At 38.2% G+C, this 26,472-nt stretch overlaps 1 protein-coding gene and 1 long non-coding RNA gene across 7 annotated transcripts in view; both read right to left on the bottom strand.

Annotated features, from left to right (window-relative positions):
• The window catches only part of LRBA (LPS responsive beige-like anchor protein), a 747,733-nt gene that overhangs the window by 440,919 nt on the left and 280,342 nt on the right, over positions 1-26,472 (bottom strand). For all 6 annotated transcript variants that reach the window (XM_051819347.2, XM_051819345.2, XM_051819348.2 and 3 more), the window contains exon 36: positions 5,133-5,241. In XM_051819347.2, coding sequence (XP_051675307.2) covers positions 5,133-5,241 — 109 coding nt within the window. The remainder of the gene's footprint in view (positions 1-5,132; positions 5,242-26,472) is intronic.
• On the bottom strand, positions 15,689-25,011 carry LOC138843480 (uncharacterized). Its single transcript, XR_011378227.1, has 2 exons — positions 23,093-25,011; positions 15,689-22,544 (listed from the first exon to the last, which is right to left on the bottom strand). It is a non-coding gene; the product is annotated as an uncharacterized lncRNA (long non-coding RNA).

The following is a 26,472-nucleotide window of genomic DNA, read 5'->3' as shown; positions in this document are numbered from 1 at the left end:
AGAGATAAAATTTAGATACATTATTTAAGAATTCATAATTACCTGAATTCAAGGCTGAATACAGGTAACTTTTGAAATATAATCTGTCTAGAAAAAATATGCCACATCATGCTGGAATTTGTTGCACAAAGAGTAATTCTTTTTCTATGAAAATCAAACAGCAGTAAATATAAGAAAGGATGTTCATTCTCTTAAAACTGACTCTTAAAGAAACAGTTCAACATTTTTTCCATTAAAAATTCAAATATCAATAGCATTTGTTTGGAAATACAGCTGATTTTATTTAGGTATTTTACTATATTTATAACTTATAATACAAAGCTTCTTTTAAAAATCCATGTAAAATGCAACTAAAAGGTAATGTACATTTTCCATGAACATTTTGAAGTAACTTCAAATTACTATGCAACATTATAAATCTCAAAGCATGAGGATACAGATTAAAATAAAAAACTATACTAACAAAGCATAAAATTAAAGAGTTCAGAATAAACCTACTGTGTATTTCAGTATTAAATCTTACCTATTCTATAGAAATCTAAAAAACTTTAAGCAAATTCATAGATTAGCAATCAAGAGTGAAATAAATGTCCTGGATCTGGATCCCAATTGTTACTCTGTGTTATTTCTGCTCTTTTTGAATTTATCAAGTGAGATTTGATATAAGGACTAAATTAGTTAATACTGTTATAGAACCTATAACGTCTCCTTAACAACATAAGTTAAATAAGTAAATAAATAAATAGATTGAAGTCCTAAATAAACAAAATTAGGAACAAAACATAATCATTATAGGGATAATAAATAAATAACAAATATCAGGGAAAACATGAAAAGTTTAATTACTGATAGAGAAATAAGGTAAGAGCTAGTAGAATGGAAGACAAATGCACATATCTAACATAAGATTAGTAAATGTCACTAAGTACAAAAAAAGAACAGGAAACAAAATTTCAAACCACAATTTAAGAAAATTTGCAAGAACTCACCGAATAATCTAATCCTGCAGATCACAACAAGAAACTATGTTCTACAAAATTAGATAGATAATGTTTAGTACTAAGCTGTACTGCTGTTAAAGAATTTAATTTTGTATACAAAGAAATCTAGGGCCACAAGATATCAAAAGCATATCAAAACCTGAGAAAAATACCATACTATCCTCTGAAAGTAACATTAAAAGTCAGAAGAAAATAGATCAATGTCTACAAAGTTCTAAGGTAGTGCAAGTGTTAGTCAACATTAAATTTAAAAAAATTAAATCAATCAGAATGTCACTCAAATAAAGACAGCTGGCAAATATTATTAAACAGGAAACAATTTTAAGTTTAGAGCACATGAGACTTTTGTGGAAAAAATATAATTATGAAACATATCCAATTAAGGACTGAATTTTAAAAAGAAAGAACATGGAAATTAAGTTATGACTAACAAAATAGGTTAGTGAGATATTAAACTGATATAGCAAGAGAACAAACACTCAAGCACTAACAGACTTTTGACTGCAAAACATGAATTATATAAATTTAGAAAATATGGGGTCCGGCACTGTGGCACAGCAGGTGAAGCCATCGCCGGCCATACCAGCATCCTAAATGGGCGCCAGTTTGAGTACTGGCTGCTCCACTTCCAATCCAGCTCTCTGCTATGGCCTGGGAAAGCAGTAGAAGATGGCCCAAGTCCTTGGTCCCCTGCACCCATGTGGGAGACCGAGAAGAAGCTCCTGGTTCCTGGCTTTGGATCTGTGCAGCTCTGGCTATTGCAGCCAATTGGGGAGTGAGCCAGCAGATGGAAGAACTAACTCTCTCTCTCTCTCTCTCTCTCTCTCTCTCTCTCTCTTTCCCTTCCTTTCTCTTGTTCTCTCTGCTTTTCTTTCTCTCTCTGTGTAACTCTCACTTTCAAGTGAACAAATAAATCTTTAAAAAATAAAAAAATGGACATTAAAAATGTAACTTAAAAAACTAACTAGCAGGTAAGGGAAAAGAACATACAAATAAAGTACAGGAGTACTTAGTCAACAGTTTAAATAGCAGGGTGTGAGTTGAAATATGGACTGTAAAAAGCAATGACACAAATAATCTGAAAAAGAATCATGGCTTGGGGAATTGTATCACAATAAGGCTTTTGCTTAAAAAATGAATACACTAACCTCTTAATTTTTTCATAATTTATTAACCTCCTATTCTTTAGAAAATAATGGGGTTTTTGTTAAATATTTCCTCCCATTTCTCCTTAGCTGATTTTTATTTTGCTAAATTTCATACAGAACTGCAATAAACAGGATTGCATCATATTCTTAATGTAATATTACCTCTATTTCTAAAAGACATAGTCACAAACATTGGATAACTGGGTAAAGAACCATTTGTGTGTATGTAAGTAGTCTATAGCTATTCTGATAGATGTAACTGCACTGCTTTGCTATATGAGTAAAAATTTCCATTCTGCTAGCAATATAAAAGCATGGCACCCTCTCATCTCCCTTATTCCCTTCAGCAGTACCTATTATCACACTTTTTACTTTCTTTCAATCTGAGAATAGAGAAAGTGACAGACCACAAATTCTCTAATTTACATTTCCCAGAATATTTATAGAGTACCATTTTATATATTTATTGGTCACTTTGCTTCCTCAAATTTTCTTGTCTTATGTTTTGAGGATGTGTCTACTAATTTAACTCCTATTATTTCATTAGAATTACTAGTACACTGACCAGATATCACTCAAATGCATCATCTCTCTCTCCAAGTTGTTGATGTCATCTTTCCTAAGCTTAATGCCACATGTAATAGATGTCAACTTACATATTTGTACCTACTACATATCTCATCTTGGTTACTAAACTCTCACACATGACTCAGTTCCACTTTTTAAATTTTCTAAATATGTTTTCTAAGATATTCACTATGTCATCTTTCACCCTATATCTTTATACCATGTTGAAGATTTTTAATACATGTTATCTTGATAGTATCATTTTAAAATCTGGTGAGACAAGTACATTCTCAATATTCTTTTGAAATGAATACTAAGTCTATGTCAAACCATTTATTTTCCCACAGAAAAAGAGTATTTGATTATCCAAATTTAACACATATATGTTTTAAATATTTTGGGAGGATATGTAAATTCCAAATAAACTCTATTGGTATTGTAATAGAATATCATGCTAATGCATACTGCATTGAATTGTATTAATTTGAGAAAAACTGATGTTTTTGTGACAATAAAATTTTCTCACTTTGACTATAAAAGGTATTATGAAGACAGCATGAAAAATATGAATAACATCTGCACGTAACAGCACCAGGTTCATGTTAACTTTATTTTGGTTACTGCACCAGATTAAGACTGAGAACATGCTTAGGAAATTCCCACTGAAGTATCTGCAGTTAAGGGTATCTCCACCTCACCTTAGTCCCTAATTCAGAAAACAAAGAAAAGGAGAGAAAGAACAATTAAAGAATCTGGGAGAATAATGAACAGAAGTTCTTAAACTATTCTTGCCATTTTTCTTAAGTCTCAAATTATTTCAAGAGAAAAGGACTGATATATTCTCTCTCGCTCCCTCTCTCTCCCCACAAATACACACACATACACAAAGACTCATAAAATATAAACATACTATTCAGCATGAAAAAATTTATTAATATGCTTTTGTTTCAATCCTTTGAAAAGATTTTGTAGTGTTTTTTTTTTTTCCAAAGAGTATCTGTAATTTTCTTGCAAAGTTTGGTCCAAACATTGTTTTGTCAAAACTGACGAAACCATTATTTCCAGCTTAGTCGATAACTGCTTGTCAAAATTATCAGGTATCCAATAATCTCACCAAATTTTATTATTAATTATGGTAGGAAAATATTCAAGATTCAGATTTTTATAGACAATCACATTAAAGAATTTGACTATAATATTATTTCATCTTTTCTAGCACTTATATTAACTATATCCTATACTATACCCTATATTTGCAAGAACATCAAAACTTAAGCTAATCAATAGCGGTTATCAGTTATTTTTCTAATTTTATTAAAAATAGCATTAATAATTTAAAATTATATTTAATCACATTTCATATTTTCCTGTGCAAACTTTTTCATAGAGTTTTATTATGGCTGGCTGCTAAAACTTATGTTTTTTTCCTACACTTATTGATATCTTCACATTTTTCTCTTTTTAATTTTTTGATAGAATTTAACTTGAAGGTGGATATGCTAAAAGAAACCATGTTTGAGTTCCATGAAAAATTCTCAGCACTCACCTTTATAATTCTTTAATTACAGAAATAGATTATATTAGCTATAGTTTCAGTTAAAATTTTGTGTCCATAGTCTTAAGTAAAATTGGTCTTCTTAGAGTTTTACCGTTCTAGAATTATTTTCAGGTTATGCTGGCTGTATAAAATGCACTGTTTCTAAGGTACCAGAAAAATATCAGCAACATGATTTATCTGCTCTTGACATGCTAGAAAGAACTTATACAATGATATTTAATTTTTTTCAAATGCTATACTAAATATTCTTGTCAGTTTTCCTACTGTACCTTGGGTGGCTCATGGTTATATGTATCCCTATAAAAGCACTTCCTTTACAAATTCATATTGTGTATGCACATTCAGGTGCAACTGCTAACCTAAGCTATGGCCCCAGGATGGTCTATCACGGGGTCCTTCTGTATGCACCCTCATTCCCTCGACTGCAGAGATTCTGAGGCTCTCAAACATCACGGGTAGAGCAATTTCACACCTCTGTGTCTGGTCCTATCTAGAAACCTGGAAGATAATATCGTTGCTATAGAGATTTTAATTTCTAGTTAAATAGCTCTGTCTTACCCAGGGAGTCAGAGGGCCTTTGTTAATTTTCTTGAGCCAAGACTCAGCTCCCAATATTAAGATCAGGTCAGCCAAACACAGACAGTGCTCTGAGCTACTGGTGGTGAATTGGAGTAGAGATGAGACAGTTAAACAGGCTTCTTTCATTTTCCCAGGATCCCCCATGATTCTCTCATAAAATTAACTCTAAAGATATATAAAGTGTTTCCTTAGACCACAGTGTCATTTTAGCTGGGCAATTTCCCATGGTCACCATTGAAAAACAGTAATCACCTCATACCAGCCACATGTGTAACCTACCTCAAATTCTGCATGTCTGTGAATATCCTCTGCCCTCTGCCTGCTCAGGATAAATTCAGCTTCATTTGCTACTCTTACAAGATGATCCTTCATTGTTTGGCTAAGCAACCTAAAGAAGAGAAAAATATTGTTAACTAAACGTACATACGCACACAAAACATGTGTCTTCATTCACTGGTCAAAAGTGGTATATTTTGTTATCTGGGGAAGAAAGGAAAACTTACTCTGCTCTTCTGATGACATACATAACAAGGTACGATTATTTCAACACTAAATAATTTAAAAGTACAACAACAAAAAGTTACCTTCCTGTCAACAGCAGATTAATTTCTATCAGGCTAGTCACCCAAAAACAGCACCTAAAAATGCTAGAATAAGACTGTTTTAAAAACATTTTTAAAGGCATTGGGAAGTTACCAAGCCAGCCAAGATTTAAGCCAAAATTCTAGAGAAATAAGCATTCAGACACCGTTCAGCTTAACTTTTCTCATTGAAGCATTTACTATTCAGAAGTGAGTACAGAGAAGCCTAACCACTGCTAGCAACTAACAGAACTGGGGAAATAAAAAGTGGTTCATAGCCTATCAGTGTGAAGGGGTCATGACAGATTACCCAGATTTTTCAGCGGGAATACAGGTATACCCATGGAAACAGAAAGTAGACCAGGCCCCCAAAGTCCAAAACACACCTTCAAACTACATTATGGTGACTTGTATTTAAGCTGACTGGCAGCCAAAAAGCTAAGTAAAGCTTTAAGGGTGGAGAAGAAAAACAACAACAGCAATGCAAGGAAGGGCCAGCATAAAGAGCTACATACTAGGAACATACAAAACAGAAACAGAGCAAACTCTAGTAAAGACTAAAAAAATCCAGCCTAGAATCAGCTCAGCCCCTAAATTAACACTATCAGCCCCTAGCCTAACTGATATGATTTCTAGTTAATCAGAAATCCAAAGAAATCTCTAGAGGAAGATAATACACAGAGACTAAAATCTACCCTTTCAACTAAAAAAAAAAAAAAAAAACTTTCAACATCCAATCACCAATTAACAGGCACAAGAGACAACAAAACAAATGAATAAAAAGGAATAGACAGAAAATCAAAGTAAAGTTTCATATCCAGGCACTGGAATAAATGTAGTTAATACTTTTAGGACAATAGAAGGCATAATAAAGAGTTTCAAAACAGAATGGAAATTGCATAAGTACTGAACAAAATTAAAACAAGAATACATTTATCAGCTTAATAAACTCAACCAAAGGAGGAAACATTAACCAAAAGGTAGGAAGGTAGGTAGTCTGTTTTTTGTGTGTGTGTGTGTTTTTTTTTTTTTTTTTTTTTTTTTTTTTTGACAGGCAGAGTGGACAGTGAGAGAGAGAGACAGAGAGAAAGGTCTTCCTTTGCCATTGGTTCACCCTCCAATGGCCACCATGGCCGGCAAGCTGCGGCCAGCACACCGCGCTGATCCAAAGCCGGGAGCCAGGTGCCTCTCCTGGTCTCCCATGGGGTGCAGGGCCCAAGCACTTGGGCCATCCTCCACTGCACTCCCGGGCCACTGCAGAGGGTTGGCCTGGAAGAGGGGCAACCGGGACAGAATCCAGCGCCCCAGCCGCGACTAGAACCTGGTGTGCCAGCGCCGCAGGCGGAGGATTAGCCTAGTGAGCCGCGGCGCCGGCCGACAATTAGTCTGAAACATACAAAAAAAAATTGATGAAAACTTGACAAAATAAATAATAGACACACAGGACATGGCAAAAAATGTCTAATATAATTGTATCTGAAGTACAAGAAAAAGAGTAAGCAGGACTTGAGAAGATATTTGCCAAGATTTTCTTCTTCTTCCTTTTTTTTTTTTAAGGTAGAATTACAAAGAGAGGGAAAAACAGTGAGAGAGATCTTCCATTTACTGGTTCACTCTGCAATTGGTCCCAACGGACAGGTCAGGTCAGGAGCCTGGAACTCAATCCATATCTCCCATGGGGGTGGCAGGGGCCCAAGATCTTAAGCCATCTTCCACTACTATCCCAGGCACATTAAGGAGGCAGATGGACTGGAAGTATAGCAGCCATTACTCTTAATTAGCACTCATATGGGATGACAGTGTCACAAGCAGTGGCTGTAGCTGTGCCACAGTGCTGGCCCCAAGGCCAAGATTTCTTTAAAACTTGGGGGAAAAAAAAAAAAAAACACATTGAACTAGAGTGCTATAAACCTGAAGCAGGACAAAAGAAAATCACATTCAGGTATATAATAGTAAAGCTATTAAAAAAATTTTAATAAGGATTTTATTATCCAGTGATATCTATTGAGAACCATACAAATATGCTGTAGTTGTTTTTTTTTTTTTTTTTTTTGAAAGGCAGAGTTACAGTGAGAAAGAAAGAGAGAGGAGGGAAGGAGAGGGAGAGAGAGATCTTCCATCCACTGGTTCACTCCCCAAATAATGCAATAGATAGAGCTGGGCTGATCTAAAGCCAGGAGCTTCTTCTGGGATTTCCACATGCATGCAGGGGTCCAACTACTTGGGCCATCTTCCACTGCTTTCTCAGGTCCATTAGCAGGGAGCTGGATCGGAAGTGGAGCAGCTGGGACTCAAACCAGCACACATATGGGATGTTGGCACCAGTGCAGCTTTACCCGCTATGCCAGAACGTTGCAGCCCCCCACCCCTCAATTTTTTTTGTTGTTGTTGTTGTTATATAAATCATAGGGAGCAACTAAGTACAAGAGGGAAAGACGTTTTCTTGCCTTCAAAAGGCAACAACAGGACTGATGGAAGCCCAATAAGAATGCAATGACCTCTTCAAAATGCTAAACCAAAATAATAGGTAACGGCCGGCGCCGCAGCTCAGTGGGCTAATAATCTTCCACCTTGCGGTGCCGGCACACAGGGTTCTGGTCCCAGTCGGGGCACCAGATTCTGTCCCAGTTGCCCCTCTTCCAGGCCAGCTCTCTGCTGTGGCCCGGGAGTGCAGTGGAGGATGGTCCAAGTCTTTGGGCCCTGCACCCGCATGGGAGACCAGGATAGGTACCTGGCTCCCGGCTTCGGATCAGCGCGATCGGCCATTGGAGGGTGAACCAACGGCAAAAAGGAAGACCTTTCTCTCTGTCTGTCTCTCTCTCTCACTATCCACTCTGCCTGTAAAAAAAAAAAAAAAAGTAATAATAATAATAGGTAACAATATTCAAAAACCTTTGCAGAGGGGGTGTGTTGGCACAGCAGCTGAGGTAGCCATTTGGGACGTCTGTATTCCATATCAGGGTGCTGAGGTTTGAGTCGTAGCCACACTCACCCTGTTCCTGCTTCATGCTAATGTGCAACCTGAGGGACAGCAGATGATTGCACAAGTATCTTGGCTCCTGCCATCCATGTCGGGGACCCAGATGGAGCTGTAGACTCCTAGCTTTTGCCGGTTCCAACTCAGCCTGCTGTGGGCATTTAGAGAATGCACCAGCACAAGGAAGATCTCTCTCTTTTTCAAATAAAAATTAAAAACAAATTCAAAAAACAAAGCTTTACACAATGAAAGCAAAGGGATCCAGAATACAACACTGTGTAGAGTCTTTTCTGAATTCCCTTTATCTGCCTAAAAGAATAGGCTCCAAAGGAATTCATAAATCCTTTCCCCTGGGAGTTTCATAAGAAGGGAAGACTGACACCTATTAAGGGTAAGACTTGAGCATCCAGGGTAAGAAATCATCTAAACAGGTGTTGTTGCAAAACCACTGTATCTCCTATATATTTACCTAAGGGTACATTTAAATTTAAGGTTTTTTTTTTTTTTTTTTTTTTTTTTTTCCTAGTTACACCTTTTACCTTCTCCCTTATCTCTATGGTAAGATAGTATAGAAGCCACAAATTGTGACCATCTCCTTTAGTCAGTTTTTGGTGAAATCCATATAAATACATATGACTAAAAATCTCTGATTTCTCTGATTAACCTTTTATCAGTTTATCCAATGGGCTGCCTAAAAAACTGAACCTGCCAGTAGAGGAACAGTTTTCCCTTATCAATAAAAGCTAAATAAGGGGACTGGCGCTGTGGCACAGGAGGTAAAGCCATGGTCTGAAGCACCAGCATTCCATATGGGAGCCAGTTTGAGTCCCAGCTGCTCCACTTCCGATCCAGTTCTCTGCTATGGCCTGGGAAAGCAGTGGAAGATGGCCCAAGTCCTTGGGCCCCTGCACCCACGTGGGAGACCCAGAGGAAGCTCCTGGCTCTTGGCTTTGGATCGGCGCAGCTCTGGCCTTTGTGGCCAACTGGAGCGTGAACCAGCAGATGGACGGCCTCTCTCTCTCTGCCTCTCCTTCTCTCTGTGTAACTCTGACTTTCAAATAAATATATAAATAAATCTTTAAAAAAAAAAAAGAAAGAAAAAAAGAAGCACTTGATGAGTGGGCAGCAGTTGGGAGATCTTTGTCTCTCTCTCTCTCTCTCTCTCTCAGCATTTCCACTAAAATAAATAAATGTAAAAGTACAATGTAAAATCGATATACGTAAAAATTTAAAAAAGAAAATGGCAAATGGGAGTACATCTAAAAAAACCTCAATATTCACAATAATTATAATAATGCTAAAATACTGTTATCTTAAAATACAAAACAGCAGCAACAAGGCAAGAGAAAGCAAATGAATTAGTTTTACAACCCTCTTTGTACTGTTCATAAATGGGTAAAAGAATCAATTTATAACAAATTGCTACAATCTGTAGATATAACCACTAAAGATATGTAAAAGAATGCATAATGAACAACCTAAGGGTAAAAAAAAACTGGGCAACAAAAATATGTAGCTCAAAAAAAGAAATATAGGAAGAAAAGAAAAACAAGACATGCAGTAAATATAAAGCACCTTAATAATACAATGGCAAAATTACAACCTGGATATACAAAAATAAAAATTAATAAGGATTTTATTAACTAGTGATATCTACTGAGAACCATACAAATATGCTGTAGTTTTTTTTTTTTTTTTTTTGAAAGGCAGAGTTACAGTGAGAAAGAAAGAGAGAGAGGAGGGAAGGAGAGGGAGAGAGAGATAATATGATTGTTACCAAATAGATTTTTAAAAAATATATATTTCTTACAAATGACATAATTTCAACATAATGTATAAAGATTGAAAGTATAACTTCACAGAAGATGAATTCAATTAAAGAAAAAGTGAAAGAATGTTAATGAACCTTTATTGATATAAGAAAAAAGGACTAAACATCTCAAAAGATAGGGGATAAAAGAACTAGAGAAATAAAAATTTAGAATTTTTAGATTCAAACTTTGTATGTGCCCAAGATCACGGCTTACAACTAGACAGAGCAGATACAAAGCTAAAGAATACGCAAATAGTAAGATTACACTTCTGATCTACTGGCATTTACAGAACACTACACTCATTAAATGAAGAATAGATACTCTACTCAGGTAAACCCAGAACACATATCAAAAATTAGCACAATACAGGATCACAAAGTAGTGTGAAACAATTTCAAATTATGAAATCATGCTGAATATATTCTTAGACACAGAATTCTACTAGAAATACGATATAGAAAACTGTGCAAAGGGCTCTAAAACAGCCACCAAGTTCCCTCAACCTCCTGGTATCCACACTGATATGTAATCTTCTCCCAAAGGATGTGGGAAGGAGCCATGAATTGCCTCTAGGCAAGACGATATGGCAGCAAGAAGGGATACTAGTTCCATGGTTACACTGGGTAAGATTGAAACTTCTATCTTGCTACCAGACTCTACTGACTTCCTTGAAGTCTCAGCTAAAGAAAGGTGCCATAGATTGTAGCAAAGCAGGTCGAACCACCATTGGCAACACCGACAACCTGTATGGGCCCCGTTGACATCCTGCTGTTCCACCTCCGATCCAGCTCCGTGATAATAGCCTGGGAAAAGCAAGGGAAGATGACCCAAGTGTTTGGGCCTCTGCTACCCATGTGAGACACCCGGATGAAGCTCCTGGAACCTAGCTTCAGCCTAGCCAAGCCCTGCAGTGAACCAGCAGATGGAAAATCTATCTCTGTCTCTCTAACTCTGATTTTCAAATAAATAAATAAATCTTAGAAAAGATGATTTAAAATAAAAAAGAAAGCTGTCATGCTAGGAGCTGAAGTAGGGAGAGGCCCACATGGCAAGGGGCTCACTGCAGCCAACAAACAGGCAGCAAGGAGTAGAGGTTCAGTCCATCAACTTACAAGGAACTGAACCCTGCCAACAACTACAGGCACACAGAAGCAGATTCTTCCCCAGTCAAATGAAACTGAAGCCCTGGTCGACACTTTAATTGCAACCTTATAAGTAACCCAGAAGCCGAAGGCCCACCTACTCTATGTTTGACTTTTAAAGAATATACTTTTTAAAAAATTCCACAAATCAAAGACATAGCATCTTGAAAATACAATGAAAACAATATGCCAAAATATGTGAGATATAAAATATACCTTGAAGGATATTTCATTTAGAAAAGTCAGTGTAGTAAATGTGAATATACAAAAATCATCTAGAGTCTATTTAACAGTTATCATCAAAGCAAACATAACTTGTCTATTTTGAAAAGCATTAAAGATGACATAACTGTACTAGAATTCTACATATAAAAACAGCTAAACAAATGCTTACTGAAGGGACAGGAACTTAGCCTAATGGTTAAGAAGCAGATTAGGATGCTTGCACCCCACATGAGCATGGAGGTTTAATTCTTAGCTTTCGCTCCTGACTCTGCTAATGCAGACTCTGGGAGGCAGTGGATGATAGTTCACATAATAGGGTACCTGCCACTCACATGATAAACATGGATGGGATCCCCGGTTCCCAGCTTCAGCCTGGTCCAGTCCCAGCTGTTGCAAGTATTTAGAATGAATCAGCAGATGGGAGCATCTCTCTTTGCCCACCCCACCCCCCAGCATATCAAATAAGTAATAAAAGTTGAAAAGAAAATTTCATGGGAAAATGGAATTAAAAGTTTAGAAAAAGCTGAGAGAAGTTAAAGAAGACCTAAGGAAAGAAATATAACATATTCATAAAGGGAAAAATTCAATATTATAAAGATATCAATTTTCCCACAAAGCAATTTATACATATAATGAATTCATTGCAAGTCTTTCTGTGAATTTTTCTTTAAAGATTTTATTTATTTGAAAGGCACAGTTAAAGAAAAAGAGGAAGAGAGATACAGATAAAGATCTTTCATCTGCTGGCTCACACCTCAAATAGCCAGAGCTAGGATAGGCCGAAGCCAGGAGCCAAGAACTCCATCTGGGTCTCCCACATGGATACCAGGTATCTAAGCACTTGGACCATCTTCCATTGCTTCCCCAGGCACATCATCTGGAAGCTGGATCAGAAGTGGGACAGCAGGGACTTGAACTGGTGCTCTGATATGGGATGTGAGCATTGCAGGCAGTAGTTTCACCCCTTATACCATAACCTGGCTCCTTTCTATGGAATTTGATGTTTCTAAAACATATATGGAAATTTAAAGAACATAGTATAGCTGAGAAATTCCGGAGGAAGTGAGGAATAGTGCACAATGATAATAATACAGATTTTATACTATAAAATAACTGGTCCTAAATCAATCCTGTAATGCTGAGATGGAAAAAGAGTAACCTTAACTTCTTTCTCAAACCGTACAAGCCAATCAGTTCCAAAAGGATGAAGACAAGACCTGAACACTTCTAGACATTTATAAAAAACTTCTAAATCATCACATAAGAGATTATCTTCATGACTTTGTTAAAGTAATAATTTCTTGAACAGAACAAAAAATACCCACTATAAAGAAAAATACTGATACACTGGACTATGTTAAAGATTCAGATTTATGAAGGCCACTATTAAGAGAATTAAAAGTAAACTTCAGAAAAGGAGAACATATTTGTAATACTTATAGTCTAAAAGGAAATTAAATCTTGGATATATTTCTTAAAATCTTATATAACAAAGGCAATGATCATAAGCACCATATGGGTGCTGGTTTGAGTCCTAGCTGCTCCACTTGTGATTTAGCTTCCTGCTAATGAACTTGGGAAAAGTAACTGAAGATGCCCAAGTACTTGGGCCCCTGACACCATGTGGGAGACCTGGATGAAGTTCTGGTCTCCTGGCTTTGGCCTATCCTAATCCTGGCCTAACCCTGGCCATTGTAGCCACCTGGGGAGAGAACCAGATGGAAGATGTCTTTCACTCTTTCTCTCCCTCTCTCTAACTCTTTCAAATAAATACATAAACCTTAAAAAAATGCATAGTGATCATTTATAAAGGCCAAACACTAGTAAATACTAAATGCTCATTAAGAATAAAACTGATTTTTAAATGGTAGAATATTACTGTAATAAAACATTATATAGAAATCAAAAGCATCAACTGTTATATATAATAAAATCAATTTCATGAGTGATGTTGAATAAAGCCTCACAAAAATATACAATGTAAAAATTATCCTGTGTAAAGATTTAGAATTTTTTAAATAATATATCTGTGATATGAGGAAAGACTGAAACATGGTTAGCTTTGGTGCTGCCTAAGACCTTACCATATAACAACTCATAGGGACATTAATAATGAACACACAGTTCTTAACTGGTCAATAAAATGTCCAGGGTATATAAACAAATAACCCATTCTGATGAATGCTTTGATAATGACATTTACTTACCATAAACATCAACAGAATCATTCATTTTATATAAATGGGAGGCTACCAGAACACATTTATTATGAATAGCCTTTCTAAACCCCTTTGTTTGAAAGGCATTGGAAAGATGTGTGAGTAGGGCTGGGATTACTCTTAAAAAATTTATATTGCAAAAGTGACTAAACTGCAACAGCAAAATGCTCAGCGACAAAAGTTGGATTCCACAGTCATCAACAATGGCACGAACCCTATCCTACTTCACAAGGTAGCTCCCTCATTTTTGTCAAAAATATACATAGGCTTGAAACAAAATTAATCTAGTAATATGACATATGAGCATGTCCCCACCAGCGCAAAAAGATATACGTGTGTACATGGAGTTACACTGCAACACTGCTTACAAAAGTTTAAGATTTAAAGAACCAAAATACACAACTGCATAACAACATAGATTCTTCTAAACTGATAACAAAAGACGTTCCCAGTATGCATTCAGTGGAAACAGAAGCTTAGAGAATATTACATGCAAATGTGAGTTTGGGGAAAATATGAAAGAAAAATACACCAAATTGCAAATGATCTCGAGCAGAGGCAAGTGAATTATGGCCTGTAGATAACCCTGGCCAACTGTTTTTCTTAATAAAGATTTACTGAAACACAACCATGCCCATTTGTTTAATCCATTGTTGATGGCTGTTTTCAAATCACAGTACTACATTGAACTGAGCAGTTGTGACAGGGACCATATGTCCTGCCATGCCTAAAGTACTATCTGGCCCTTTTTAGAAGAACTGTACACATTCCTAAGTTAGCAAGTGATAATTACATCTTTCTCCTTACATTTTTCTATTCTTTGAAGTTTTATAATACACAATAACTGAAAGAAAAGAAAATAGGAAATCATGGAAAATAAAAAGCTTTTTTGCTTTTCTGTCATTTTCTCCATGTCTCCATTTCTCCATGATACACTATTATAATTTAACTATAAGTCTGTGAGACCTTCACTATCCCCAAAATATCCCCCAGCTACTTTGGAGGCTAATGGAGTATCTTGTCTACAATTCTAGAGTGCCACCATAAGGGTCTTCTTTCAAATGCTACTAAACATTTAGGCATTACTGATAAAAACAATCCCCAGTGTAATTTAAAATCCTGCTAATGAATAACTTCCTAGGATTCTACAGAGAAAGCAAAGGCTTTCAATACTGTATATATGAAATACTGCTTTGTGCTACGATTCCCTCCAGAGACCTAAAACCACATCGTGAATTTAACATCAGCATATTGCCTCACAGCACTCAAACATTTATTGCATTGATTAGTCAACAGTACAGCATACTCTCATTTCCCAATCAAGTAACCTCAAAATTATTCTAGTCTCTCCCCTCTTCTCTATCACCTTCCTCCAGTCCTCTAGTCAATCAGCAAATATTACCAATATTCTCTCTGCAATATTTCCTGATGTAATGTATGCTCTCTATTTCACAGCCTATGCCTTAAAAATCAAGGATCCCAGCCCCGGTCGGGGTGCCGGATTCTTTCCTGGTTGCCCCTCTTCCAGGCCAGCTCTCTGCTGTGGCCAGGGAGTGCAGTGGAGGATGGTCCAAGTGCTTGGGCCCTGCACCCCATGGGAGACCAGGAGAAGCACCTGGCTCCTGCCTTCAGATCAGCTTGGTGGCCACAGCGCGCCAGCCACAGCGCGCCAGCCGCGGCGGCCATTGGAGGGTGAACCAACGGCAAAAAGCAAGACCTTTCTCTCTGTCTCTCTCTCTCTCACTATCCACTCTGCCTGTCCAAAAAAAAAAAAAAAAAATCAAGGATCCATCAATTCATCCATATTATACTTGAATAAGTCTTTTGAGTGCATCCTCTGCTCTTTTAAAATATACTTTCTTCTTTGCTTTAAGATCTTTTCTATTAAATTTTATTTTTAATGATTTGAGAAGGAGAGAGAGAGAGAGAGAAGAGAACTCCCATCCACTACTTCACTCCCCTAAATGCCAACAATGGTGCAGGCTAGAGGCCGTGGCCAGGAGCCAGGAACTCAATCCAAGTCTCCCACATGGGTAGCAGGGATCCAATTAGTTAAATTATCACTGCCATCTCCCAGGGCTTACTTTGCTGGAAGCTGGAGTCAGGAGCAAGAGCTGGGAATCAATCCTAGATATGCCAATATGGGATACAATCATCTTGCCTGCTACAATAAACAACCAATACTCTGCTCTTTTAAAATTTTTCTAACCTGCCTTTTAATATGTATTATAATAACTAGGCTGAGCACTAGAGATGAGCATTCCTTACATTTTAGAAGGGAAAAGGGAGAGTACACTGGAGTCCTAGCCAGTTTTGAACTCTATTGTAAGTATGGTAGTAGGCATAACCTAATATAACCTCCAGTGAATCACAGCTTTATATGATCCCATCACCTTGAGTTCAATCTGGGAAGGATCTGGTACTTGCTTCTACCAAATAAAGCAAGATAAAGACAACAAGATAATCATTCCTTAATTAGGTTTCTTTATATGGCAAAGGGTAACAGCTCTGCCTTAGTATGCTGGGGAGATGGTCCTATCAGCCTTGAAAAGTAAGCCACCATCCTGTGAGAAGGCTATGGGGCAAGGAAGTATAGGGGCCCTATAGGAGGTGAGAGTAGCCCCAAGTAACGATAAGAATATGGGGACTTCGGTTCTACACTCCTAAAAAACTGAATTTTTCCAGAATTATGTGAGCCTGAAAAAGACCCCAAGCTCTTAAGAAGAATGAGATTCAGCCAGTATCTCTATTGAAGACTTGGGAAATCTATGCAGAAGATCCAGAGAAGCTGAGCCCAGACTTCTGACAAATGGAAGCTGTAAGAGAGTAAATGTATGTTGGTTTTTAAAATTTTTAAAAATTTGTATGTATCTCATAAATCAACATTATGTACATAGTAATTCTTCCTACCATACCCACCCTCCTACCCATTCTCCCCCCCCCCATTCCTGCTACCTCTCCTGTTTTATCCAAGAAAGAAAAAGAAAAAAAAAGAATGAATGGCGTAAAGAAAGCTAAGAGAAGTGTTCCTCAACAGTCTATACAAGGGCTGATCTATGTTGTTGCTTCTTGAAGGTGATTTCGTTCCCCCCTTCCTCTTTTCCCTTCTTTCCTCCCCCTTCTTTCCTTTTAGCAATTTAATTGTCTTTGAAAAAGAATCCAAGGGTGATACATGTTTTGTGAGCTCTTAGATATAACTATTACTTAAGAGACACAATAATATCCTCCTTATAATATACTAAAAAGAAGTAATTCTTAAGAACAAGTTTTACTATTAAGTTTCATGGTACTACTCTTTGGGGACAGAGGTCCTGCGTGGGAAGTTAGCGCATAGTGATTCTTGCTGTTTATTTAGCAATTACCACTCTTACCTACGACATCAGTAATCCACCCAAAGCTCTTGACATGGGCAGCCTTGGCTAAATGCAAACTTGGGGGTAATTAGTTATGCAGCAATAGATAAATTCAGAATATAAGTTTATGTTTGCCATTATAGTTTGTAGAAGCAAAGATTACTCTGAGCCACTAAAGAGAGAATACTTCTAAAAACAGACCTATAGTATAAACATGGGCCTTAAAGGGCAGGCACTGGAATACAGCAGGTTAAGCTGCTGCTTAGAATGCCCACCGGAGGGCTGGGTGTAAGTCCTGGTTACTATGTGCTTCCAATTTAGCTTCTTGCTAACATGCCTGGGAAGCAGCAGATGATGGTTCAAATACTTGCCTGCCATCCACCTGGAAGACCCAGTGGAATTCCTAGTCCCTGGCTTTGACCTGGCCTATTCCAGGCATTTGGGAGTGAATCAGCAGATAGAAGATCTCTGCACTCTCTTTCTCTCTCCCTCTCTCTGTCATTCTGTCTTTCAAATAAACAATATATATATATATATATATATGTCCTTAAATATAAATATGTCCTTAAATATATATTCATATATATTAAAATCATATATGATTAAATCATATATCATCTGTATGATTGGATCATATATGTATGTATGTGTGTCCTTAAATAAAGGTCAAAACAAACAAGGTAGGAAAAGACACTCCAGATAAAGGATATGAACAAAGTTGTGAAGAGAGAAATACTTGGGTGTTATATTTTGAAGAGAACTAAAGCACCTCTTCCTGCCATTTATTTTTCAAAATGGCCACCTATTGCCACGGAAACCTCAATGGATAAGAGAGACAGAGAGATAATTTTCTGCCTACATGTTTAATTCATCTTTCTGGTTCAGTAGCATAAAAATAATATATGCTATAATAGTCACGCAACACTTTAATAATGAAGCAGCAAATGAAAGCCCCCAATCATTCCTATCTATTTTTCCAAGTAAGTTACCACCATTAACACCTTATGTTCCATTGTCCTTCAGGCACTCAATATCATCACTTCAATTATTAGAATAGCAAACTATCCAATTTTTTCCATTAGTCTTATTACTTTTACCAATTATTAATCAGTCATCTTTATAAAAATGAAGATCTGATCATCACCATACACAAGATTTAACCACCTTTCCTTATTCTACAAAAGAGACTAGACACCTTTGTAAGGCTTCCAAACCAAACTACTTTGCATTAATCCTTTACCCTATTAGCACACCAATCCAGGAACTGCTTTCCCAAACATCATGCATTATTCACTTATACCTCTTTTCCTCTATTCCTGCTGTCTGTTGGCTGTGGGAATGACCAGAGTTCATATTTTGTCTTGCCTACTCTATCAATCCTTCAAAGCTAAATTCAAAAGTGAATGTCACTACAAAACACCTGTTTTCTATCCAGAGAACTAATATCCTACACCTCCTTAGTGGTACTTATTTATGCTATCACTCTGTAAAAAACCGTCATAATTATATATTTATAAATCTATCTTCCATTAGAAATTGCACCAAACATGTATGAATTATCTTTATATTACCAAAGCATAGAATGGTGCATGATCACTGCAGGGGGACCAGCAGTACTTGCAGGGAAAATAAAGTCTGAACATCCCCTTCTGCCAGGAACTTCTAAGCTACTAACTGTAAGGAATACAAACATGTACAAAACTATCCACAAGGAGTTACAATGCAATATAGAAAGTTATATACAAATACCAATATAGAAAGTTATATACAAATACTTTTGAAAAGTACCTTAAAGTTCTTAAAACATTTCCTTCCCCGATTTTCCTCAACAACATTTAGCACTTTTCTGGTTTTCCTCCTATGTACTGCTCTCTTCTTTGATACATCCTCCTCCTCTCTACTACCTTACAGTTTGGAGTACCCCAGGGTTCTGTTCTAAGGTCCTTTCTCTATCTAAATGACCTCATCCATATACTACTCATTCCCAAATTCATATCTCTTATACTACTCTTGGTCCATTTCTTTTTCCTTTCTTTTTTGCAAGATTTCTTTATTTGAAAGGCAGAATTACAGAGAGTGAGAGTGTGAGACACAGAGACAGAAATCTGTCATATGCTGGTTCGCTCTCCAGATGGCCACAAGAACCTGGCTGGGAAAGGCTGAAGCCAGGAACCTAAAATTCCATTCGGGTTTCCCCCATGGGTGGCAGGGGCCCAAGCACTTGGGCTATCCTCTGCTGCTTTCCCAAGTGAATTAGCAGGGAGCTGGATTGGAAGTAGAGCAGCTGGGACTTGAACTAGTGCCTATATGGAAGGCCAGCATCATAGGCAGCAGCTTAACCCACTGCATCACAATACCACACTGGCCCCTCAAAGAGCAGAAAGTAATTCAAATCAATTGGTAAATTAAAAAAACAGTTAAAGAGTTTAAAAAGCTAGTATTGAATCTGCTATTCTATTATGTTATGTCATATGTGTATACATACTGTATGTCTACATGGGAAAATTTTCATTTTAATTGGCTTATAGATAAGATTGCCCATAAATTTAAACTGCTAAAATTAAAGTTTTAAAGCGAGGAGACAGCTTTCCTCATGGGCATTATCTACCTCAGAAAAACCACTATCAGAACATGCCTGTGACTACAGACTTCTAGTTTGGGCCACAAAGATAGAGATGGGACTTGAGCACCCCCTTGACTTGCATCCTCTGGTCTGCTTTAACAAAAATCAGGAGGAGAAGAAAGCTAGGCATCAGAAATGTAAAGACAGGTGGCAGGCCTATTAAATGTAGGTCTGTACAGTGATCTGCCCTCAAGGAGACCCAACAGGCCAGTCCACTGCAGTGGCTTGCAATGTGGTAAGCCTGGGCTTCGGCAGAAGTCAGCTTGTGAAGAGCCCTGGCAGCTCTGCCAGCCAAGAGCTGGGTCACTGGAAATGGAACTACTCTGGGGTCGAAGGACGCCCAGGTCAGAGCCACAGATCTTACTGGCTCTAAGCTGAAAAGCTCTTCACTCAGCCCAGCTTCCAAGGTGACCACCACTGCTGAGAGGAGACAGCCAAATAGGGTCAGCAACATTGCAGGCAGAACTGTAAATTTCCTGTTAGAGATGCCACCTGCCTTTACCTGGCCGGCTCTCCTCCTATGCCAGCTGGGTAATGGAAGTCAACAGGGTGCCTTCTCCAAGGAGGTTCACCCCTCCCTTAGGATGTATCCCATGTGAAGAGACAGACAGATCTGGGCCTCTTAACTTACAAGGCCTAAAGCCCACCAGATTATTATCAAAGCCCCTTCTGTCAGGTTCTATTTGCCTCTCAATCAGAGAACTTATTCGTGGCTTAGATAGTATCTTTCTTGGGTTATCTAATAATGACTCTGTCCTTTGTTCTAGACCCTGTCTAGCCCTTTTGTACTCTAACATCAATGACTCTACTCCCAACCTGTGTGTACTGATGGTCCTCTCCTCTACTTAATGTTGTATGATTATTCAGAATTTCTCTACAGACAAACCCCTCTACCTGCAAAAGGTGAGTGGCCTTTCTCCCAGTGTTGGCTGGGATCAGATTTAAATCACGTCCATCAAACAATCCTCACAAGGGTCCAGAGACCCCCCTCATTTCCTCTCTATGAAATCCTTTCACTACCTGGTTAATGCCACCCTTAGGATCACTGGTTGCTATTCTCACCCTGACTTGTATACAACAGTGTCTGTTTAAGTGTTTACAGCAGGTGATAATGGAATGAACCAAGGCCTTCAGCAACCAGGCAGTCAACCAGATGCTTCTCCATTCATACGTGCCTGTCCCTGCGAAGCCCCAAGATACCCCCAGCAGGCCCCTGTAGACGACATCCCCAGTCAGCAGGAAGTAGCCAGAGAGACTCATCATCGCCCCCTTTCCTATCATCAAAAGGTCGGGATGGTAGCTTTGGGATCCACAAGGAGGGAAGGCCTATACTTCCGAGAATGGAGAGTTCCTACCTGTACTTCCAGGGAAGAAAAGTCCCTGTCAAGGTCTCCGCGGGTGCCTAAAGGTCAACCAATGAGGACCAGACCCGCCTCAACCTTTAACCCCCATGCCCTGAATCTATAAAAGGAGCCCTCCCAATCTCTGACGCATGACTTCCCCAGCCCCTGCTCTGTTGGGACTGGAGAACCTCGCCTGGGAGCGGAATCCCAATAAAAGCTCGTGAATTAATTGATTTGTCTGCCTGGGAAGATTTGTTACGCGTTGGACACCTTGTAATCATTCTGCTACATCATTGAATAAACTCTGAAGACGGTTATGCTAGGTCAAACAAGCCATCAACCCAAAGACATATATACTGTGTGTCAACTTACATGAAGTACCTAAGGTAGTCAAATTAATAGAGACAGAAAGTTGAATGGTGTTTTTCAGGGACTGGGAATAGGGAGAAACAAGGAGTTATGGTTTAAGGAGTATAGCATTTCCATTTTACACAATGACAAGAGTTCTGGAAATGAGATGGTGGTGATAGGTGACAACAATGTTAATGTACTTAATGACACTGAATGTATACTTTAAAATTGTTAAAATAGTGCATTTCATGCTGAGTATAATTTGTCATAATTTTAACTCTAGTATCAAAAGAAAATCCACCGTAAGTTATACAAGTCACTCTTCTGTTAAAAAACTCTGCAAGATTAAAAACCCTACAAGATTAACTACAAATTTGTTATTATTTTTATATTTACTTGCAAGGCAGAGTTACAAAGACAGAGAGGGAGAGAGAAAGAGAGAGAGACTGAATCTTCCATCTGCTGGTTCACCCCCCAAATGCCGCAAAGGCCAGGGCTGGGCCAAACTAAACCCAGGAGCAGCTTCTGGGTCTCCCACATGAGTGCAGGGGCCCAAGGAACTAAGCCATCCTCCACTACATTGCCAAGTGCATCAAGCAGCGAGCTGGATTGGATAGAGGAGCAGCTGGTACTCACATGGGATGCTAGCATCACAGGTTGTGCTTTTACCCAGTAAGCCACAATGCCTGGCCCAGGTACAAATTTCTTAGCATAGCTTACAAAGATCTGAAAACTGAGTATTTCACTAACATTTCCAAATTTTACTTCCTTCCTTGCTTACTTTGTTTTAGCTACTATGGAGGTCAATTTGTTTAAATGATTTGCAAATATTTTTCTCTTCTTAAAGAATGCTATTTATTTTAAAGTTTTATTTATTTGAAAAGTGGAGAGGCAAAGAGAGAATGAGAGAGAGAGACAGACACAGACAGAGAGAAAGAGAGAAATATTGATCAATGTTCCATCTGCTGGTTACTCCCCAAATGCATGTAATAGTCAGGGCGGGGCCTTGCTATAGCCAGGAGACAGGATCTCCTTCCAGATCTCCCACATAAGCGGCAGGAACCTCTGGGGAGCAACTCGGACTATACTGTTACTGGAATTAAGACTTATTCTATGCATCTGCTCTCCCACTGTGGGGAGCAACTCGGACTATATTGTTACTGGAATTAAGACTTATTCTATGCATCTGCTCTCCCACAATATGGCGCTGGGAGAGGAGAAAACAGCTTCTACGCAGCTGCCTCCAGTTCAACCAATAAACTGTAGGACCTACTCCTGATTGGAGGAGAGCAGCGTACTCGGCGTGTGGGCAGCCGAGTTAGGATTGGCGGAGGAGGACTATAAAGGAGGAGAGAGACGGCATGCACCAGGAACATCTATGGGGAACATCTAAGGGGAACACCTGTGCAGCCCCCGAAGAGCCGGCTGGCGGTGTGCCGCTCCCCTGCGGAAGTGGGGAATGTGGCCAGGGGGAACTGCCCTTCCACGGAGGTGGAAGGGATAGTAGCCAACCCGGGAAGAACCAGCAGCAAACCCGGGGAGGGCCGAGCAGACGAAAGAACAGCGCAGGGTCCTGTGTCATTCCTCCACGAAGAGGGGGAGCGACAGAACCTAAGTACTTGAGCCATCATCTGCTGCCTCCCAAGCCCATCAGCAGGAAGCTGGATGGAAAACACAGGTGGGACTGGACCCCAGGCACTCCAATATGGAATGTGGGAGCATCCCAATTAGCTGCATAACCCACTACACCATAATACCCTTCTTTTAAGCCTTTGTTCTTGCTGTTTATTTGCCTTAAAATGTGATCTGGATCTCAAAATGGCTAGCTACTTCTCTTTCCAAAATCAAGCGGCTATCCTTTGTAAGTTGCTCCTAAACATCATACTTGGCCTCCCTAAAGCTTTCAGCTCTTTACTCTCATAACATTAACCTAATTCATTTCCTTCTAGGCATTTACTATCATGTAAATTGTCTTATATTTTTTGTTTACTTGTTTATTATTTGTTCTCTCCTCTGACAGCACAAACTTAATCACTTTTTTAGACTCAAGGGTAGTATGTTACATAAAACACACTCAAAAAAATAGGTATGGCCAGCGCCGCAGCTCACTAGGCTAATCCTCCACCTTGCGGCGCTGGCACACCGGGTTCTAGTCCTAGTTGGGGCGCTGGATTCTGTCCCGGTTGCCCCTCTTCCAGGCCAGCTCTCTGCCGTGGCCCAGGAAGGCAGTGGAGGATGGCCCAAGTGCTTGGGCCCTGCATCCCATGGGAGACCAGGAGAAGCACCTGGCTCCTGGCTTCAGATTAGCGCAGTGCGCCGGCCACAGCACGCCTGCCGCAGCACGCCAGCCATGGCGGCCATTGGAGGGTGAACCAACGGCAAAAAGAAGACCTTTCTCTCTGTCTCTCTCTCTCACTATCCACTCTGCCTGTTAAAAAAAAAAAAATAGGTATGAATGAATGATACAAGAAGAGTGTCATAAACCATCCCACATCCCCATACTCCATAAACTTGATTTCTTTTTTCTTTTCCTTTTTTTTTGTCCTTTCTTTATTTCCAAATCTGAATTACTGAAAACCCAACCCAATCCTCTTTTGAAGGAATATTCTACATTCATCTTACAAATATATTTATTTTATCTCTACCTTATACTAATATTTATTGTATGTATAGTATATATTATGCTGTTTATAAAGTATCTTATAAAAGCTCTACTAGAATTCTATTTTTATTACTCTATTATCCAAAAAGAAAAAACATACATTTCATATTCTTTACTCACCTTTTTCATCCACTGTGGCATTTAAAAGGTACTATTCAGGTTTGTGGAAATATTTCAAGTCAAATGTTTTCAAGTATCTAAGTTTAAGCAATTAGCAACAATGCCCTAGAGTTTTTAGGCTGGCTCTAACTATATCAAAAATTTTAGTTCAAAATATATAGGCAGCATTAATACAAAATTACTTATCTAGCCTGATTTATTTAAAAGAATGTTATAAAACTTCATTAGGCTATATATAGCTAATGATATTTTCATAGAAGAGAAGCATATAGCTTTGCCTTCAAAATTTACAAAAAATTTTAAGTATGTATCTTAGAAGTCCAGCTACACACTTCTGAGTTAAATATACAAATATGACCCACTTTCTTTTATTAAGGAAAATATAAAAATGACTTCATAAACTGAGCTAAGAAGATGCCCAAATGAATTGGTTTCTACTTTTCCAAGAGGCCAATTTTCTCCATTTATGTTTATTTTCCTAAATGTACAAGTTAAACAGTATTTAAATACAATTTAAATAATAATGCAATTTTATCTAACAATTGTAAAAACTATTCTTTCAAGCAAAGAATTAAATGTAAATCAAGCTAACATTTAATAATAAAAAGCCGTCTCAAAACGTTGAGTTCACTGAAAGGTAGATTAAATCTCTAAATGCAGAGCAGAAGATGATTCACTATCTTAATATTAGAAGAAAAACTATATATAATTTATACTTACAGTGCAAGAAGGAGGAAAAAAAAAAACACTTGTGTCAGCCTTAGGAAACAAACAGCCCTATCAAGTGACCAACTAGAAAAGATTCACACTAAAGTCTCAATAAATAACAGTAATGATGACAACCGTCTCCCATAACTACATTATGGCCCATTGTCCACATCTGATTATACTAGTCTAGACCTTGGGTAAGCACATATACACATTTTCACCAAGACTTTTCCAATATCACTGCTGTGTTTCCTGGGCTTTCTGTGACCCCCATTAGCAGCAACTGTCAGATTTTCTCTACTAAACATGACCATTGATGAGAAAGAAAAGTTACCACCTTTCTACATCTTAATAATTGAGAATGTGGAAATAATGTGCCTAAACTGATAATCCTAATATGGTAATTTCCTAAGAATTAACTACAAAGAATAGTCACAAAGCAAAACTGATGGGAAAAATTATTTAGAAAGGTTTTCTTTAATATGAGAACTACTAAAGGTTCCCTTTTCTTAATACCAAATAAAACAAAGATCTAATCTTACTTATTTAGAAATATAGTCTCTATAAGTCAATATAACCTTTATTCTTACAGTAAAGAATTTTTGCTGGGATACCTGTGTCCTACCTGTCTCTCTACCTCTGTGTCACTCACCCTCTCTCTCACTGCATATTCAATAAATCAGGATCACGAAAACCCTTATAGATACCTTTTGGAGTTAAGCACTCAGTAACGACTTTGAATAAGAGATGTAAAAGTTTCAACATCACAATAAACACAAGTCTGATACCTCAGGAAGTCCAGGCTTGGGGTGTGAGTGATTGGCCTAACAGTTAGGTCATCAGTTAAGACACTCGTGTCCCATGTCAGGTTGCCTACATTCAAGTCCCAGCTCTGCCCCCAATTCCAGACTCCTGATAATGCAGACCAGGGACGCAGTGGCAATGACAAAAGTGACTGCATTCCTGCCACCCACTTGGGAGATGTGGATTTAGCGAGCATCTTCTGGACTTTGGCCTCCTGTTGTTTGTTGGCCTTGAGGGAGTGATTCAAGGGATGGGGACACTCTCTCTTGCTCTTCCTCTCTCTCTCAAATAAATACAACAAACAAAAAACAGACTCGTGACCAATCAGTGAGTACTTTGTGAAATGTGTCCTGAAATATTTTTAATGGGTTTCAAAGACATTTAAGGCCAAACAAGATCTTTCTCAGTTGAGATCTAGCCCAGGTAGTATCCATTTCTTCTGGAAAGCAATATCCTTGCTCAAGGAGACTACAATATAACATATACTTTAATATAATTGGAATGGAAATAGCAAATCCTCTGTAAAGGAATTCTGCCTGAGAATATGAGTTCAGTAACTCAATATACTCATAAATGTCAAATTTAATAAAATTGACACAGCCTGACAATGACCTGCTTTTTCCAAATTTCTTTTGCATGATAACACTTGGTTGAGCATTTAGAAACAACTCACAGGGGCCAGTGCTGTGGCACAGTG

This window comes from Oryctolagus cuniculus, chromosome 8, assembly GCF_964237555.1.
Source record: "Oryctolagus cuniculus chromosome 8, mOryCun1.1, whole genome shotgun sequence".
Lineage (NCBI taxonomy): Eukaryota > Metazoa > Chordata > Mammalia > Lagomorpha > Leporidae > Oryctolagus > Oryctolagus cuniculus.
The sequence above is the reverse complement of the archived record's forward strand: the minus strand, read 5'-3'. Positions and strand labels throughout refer to the sequence as shown.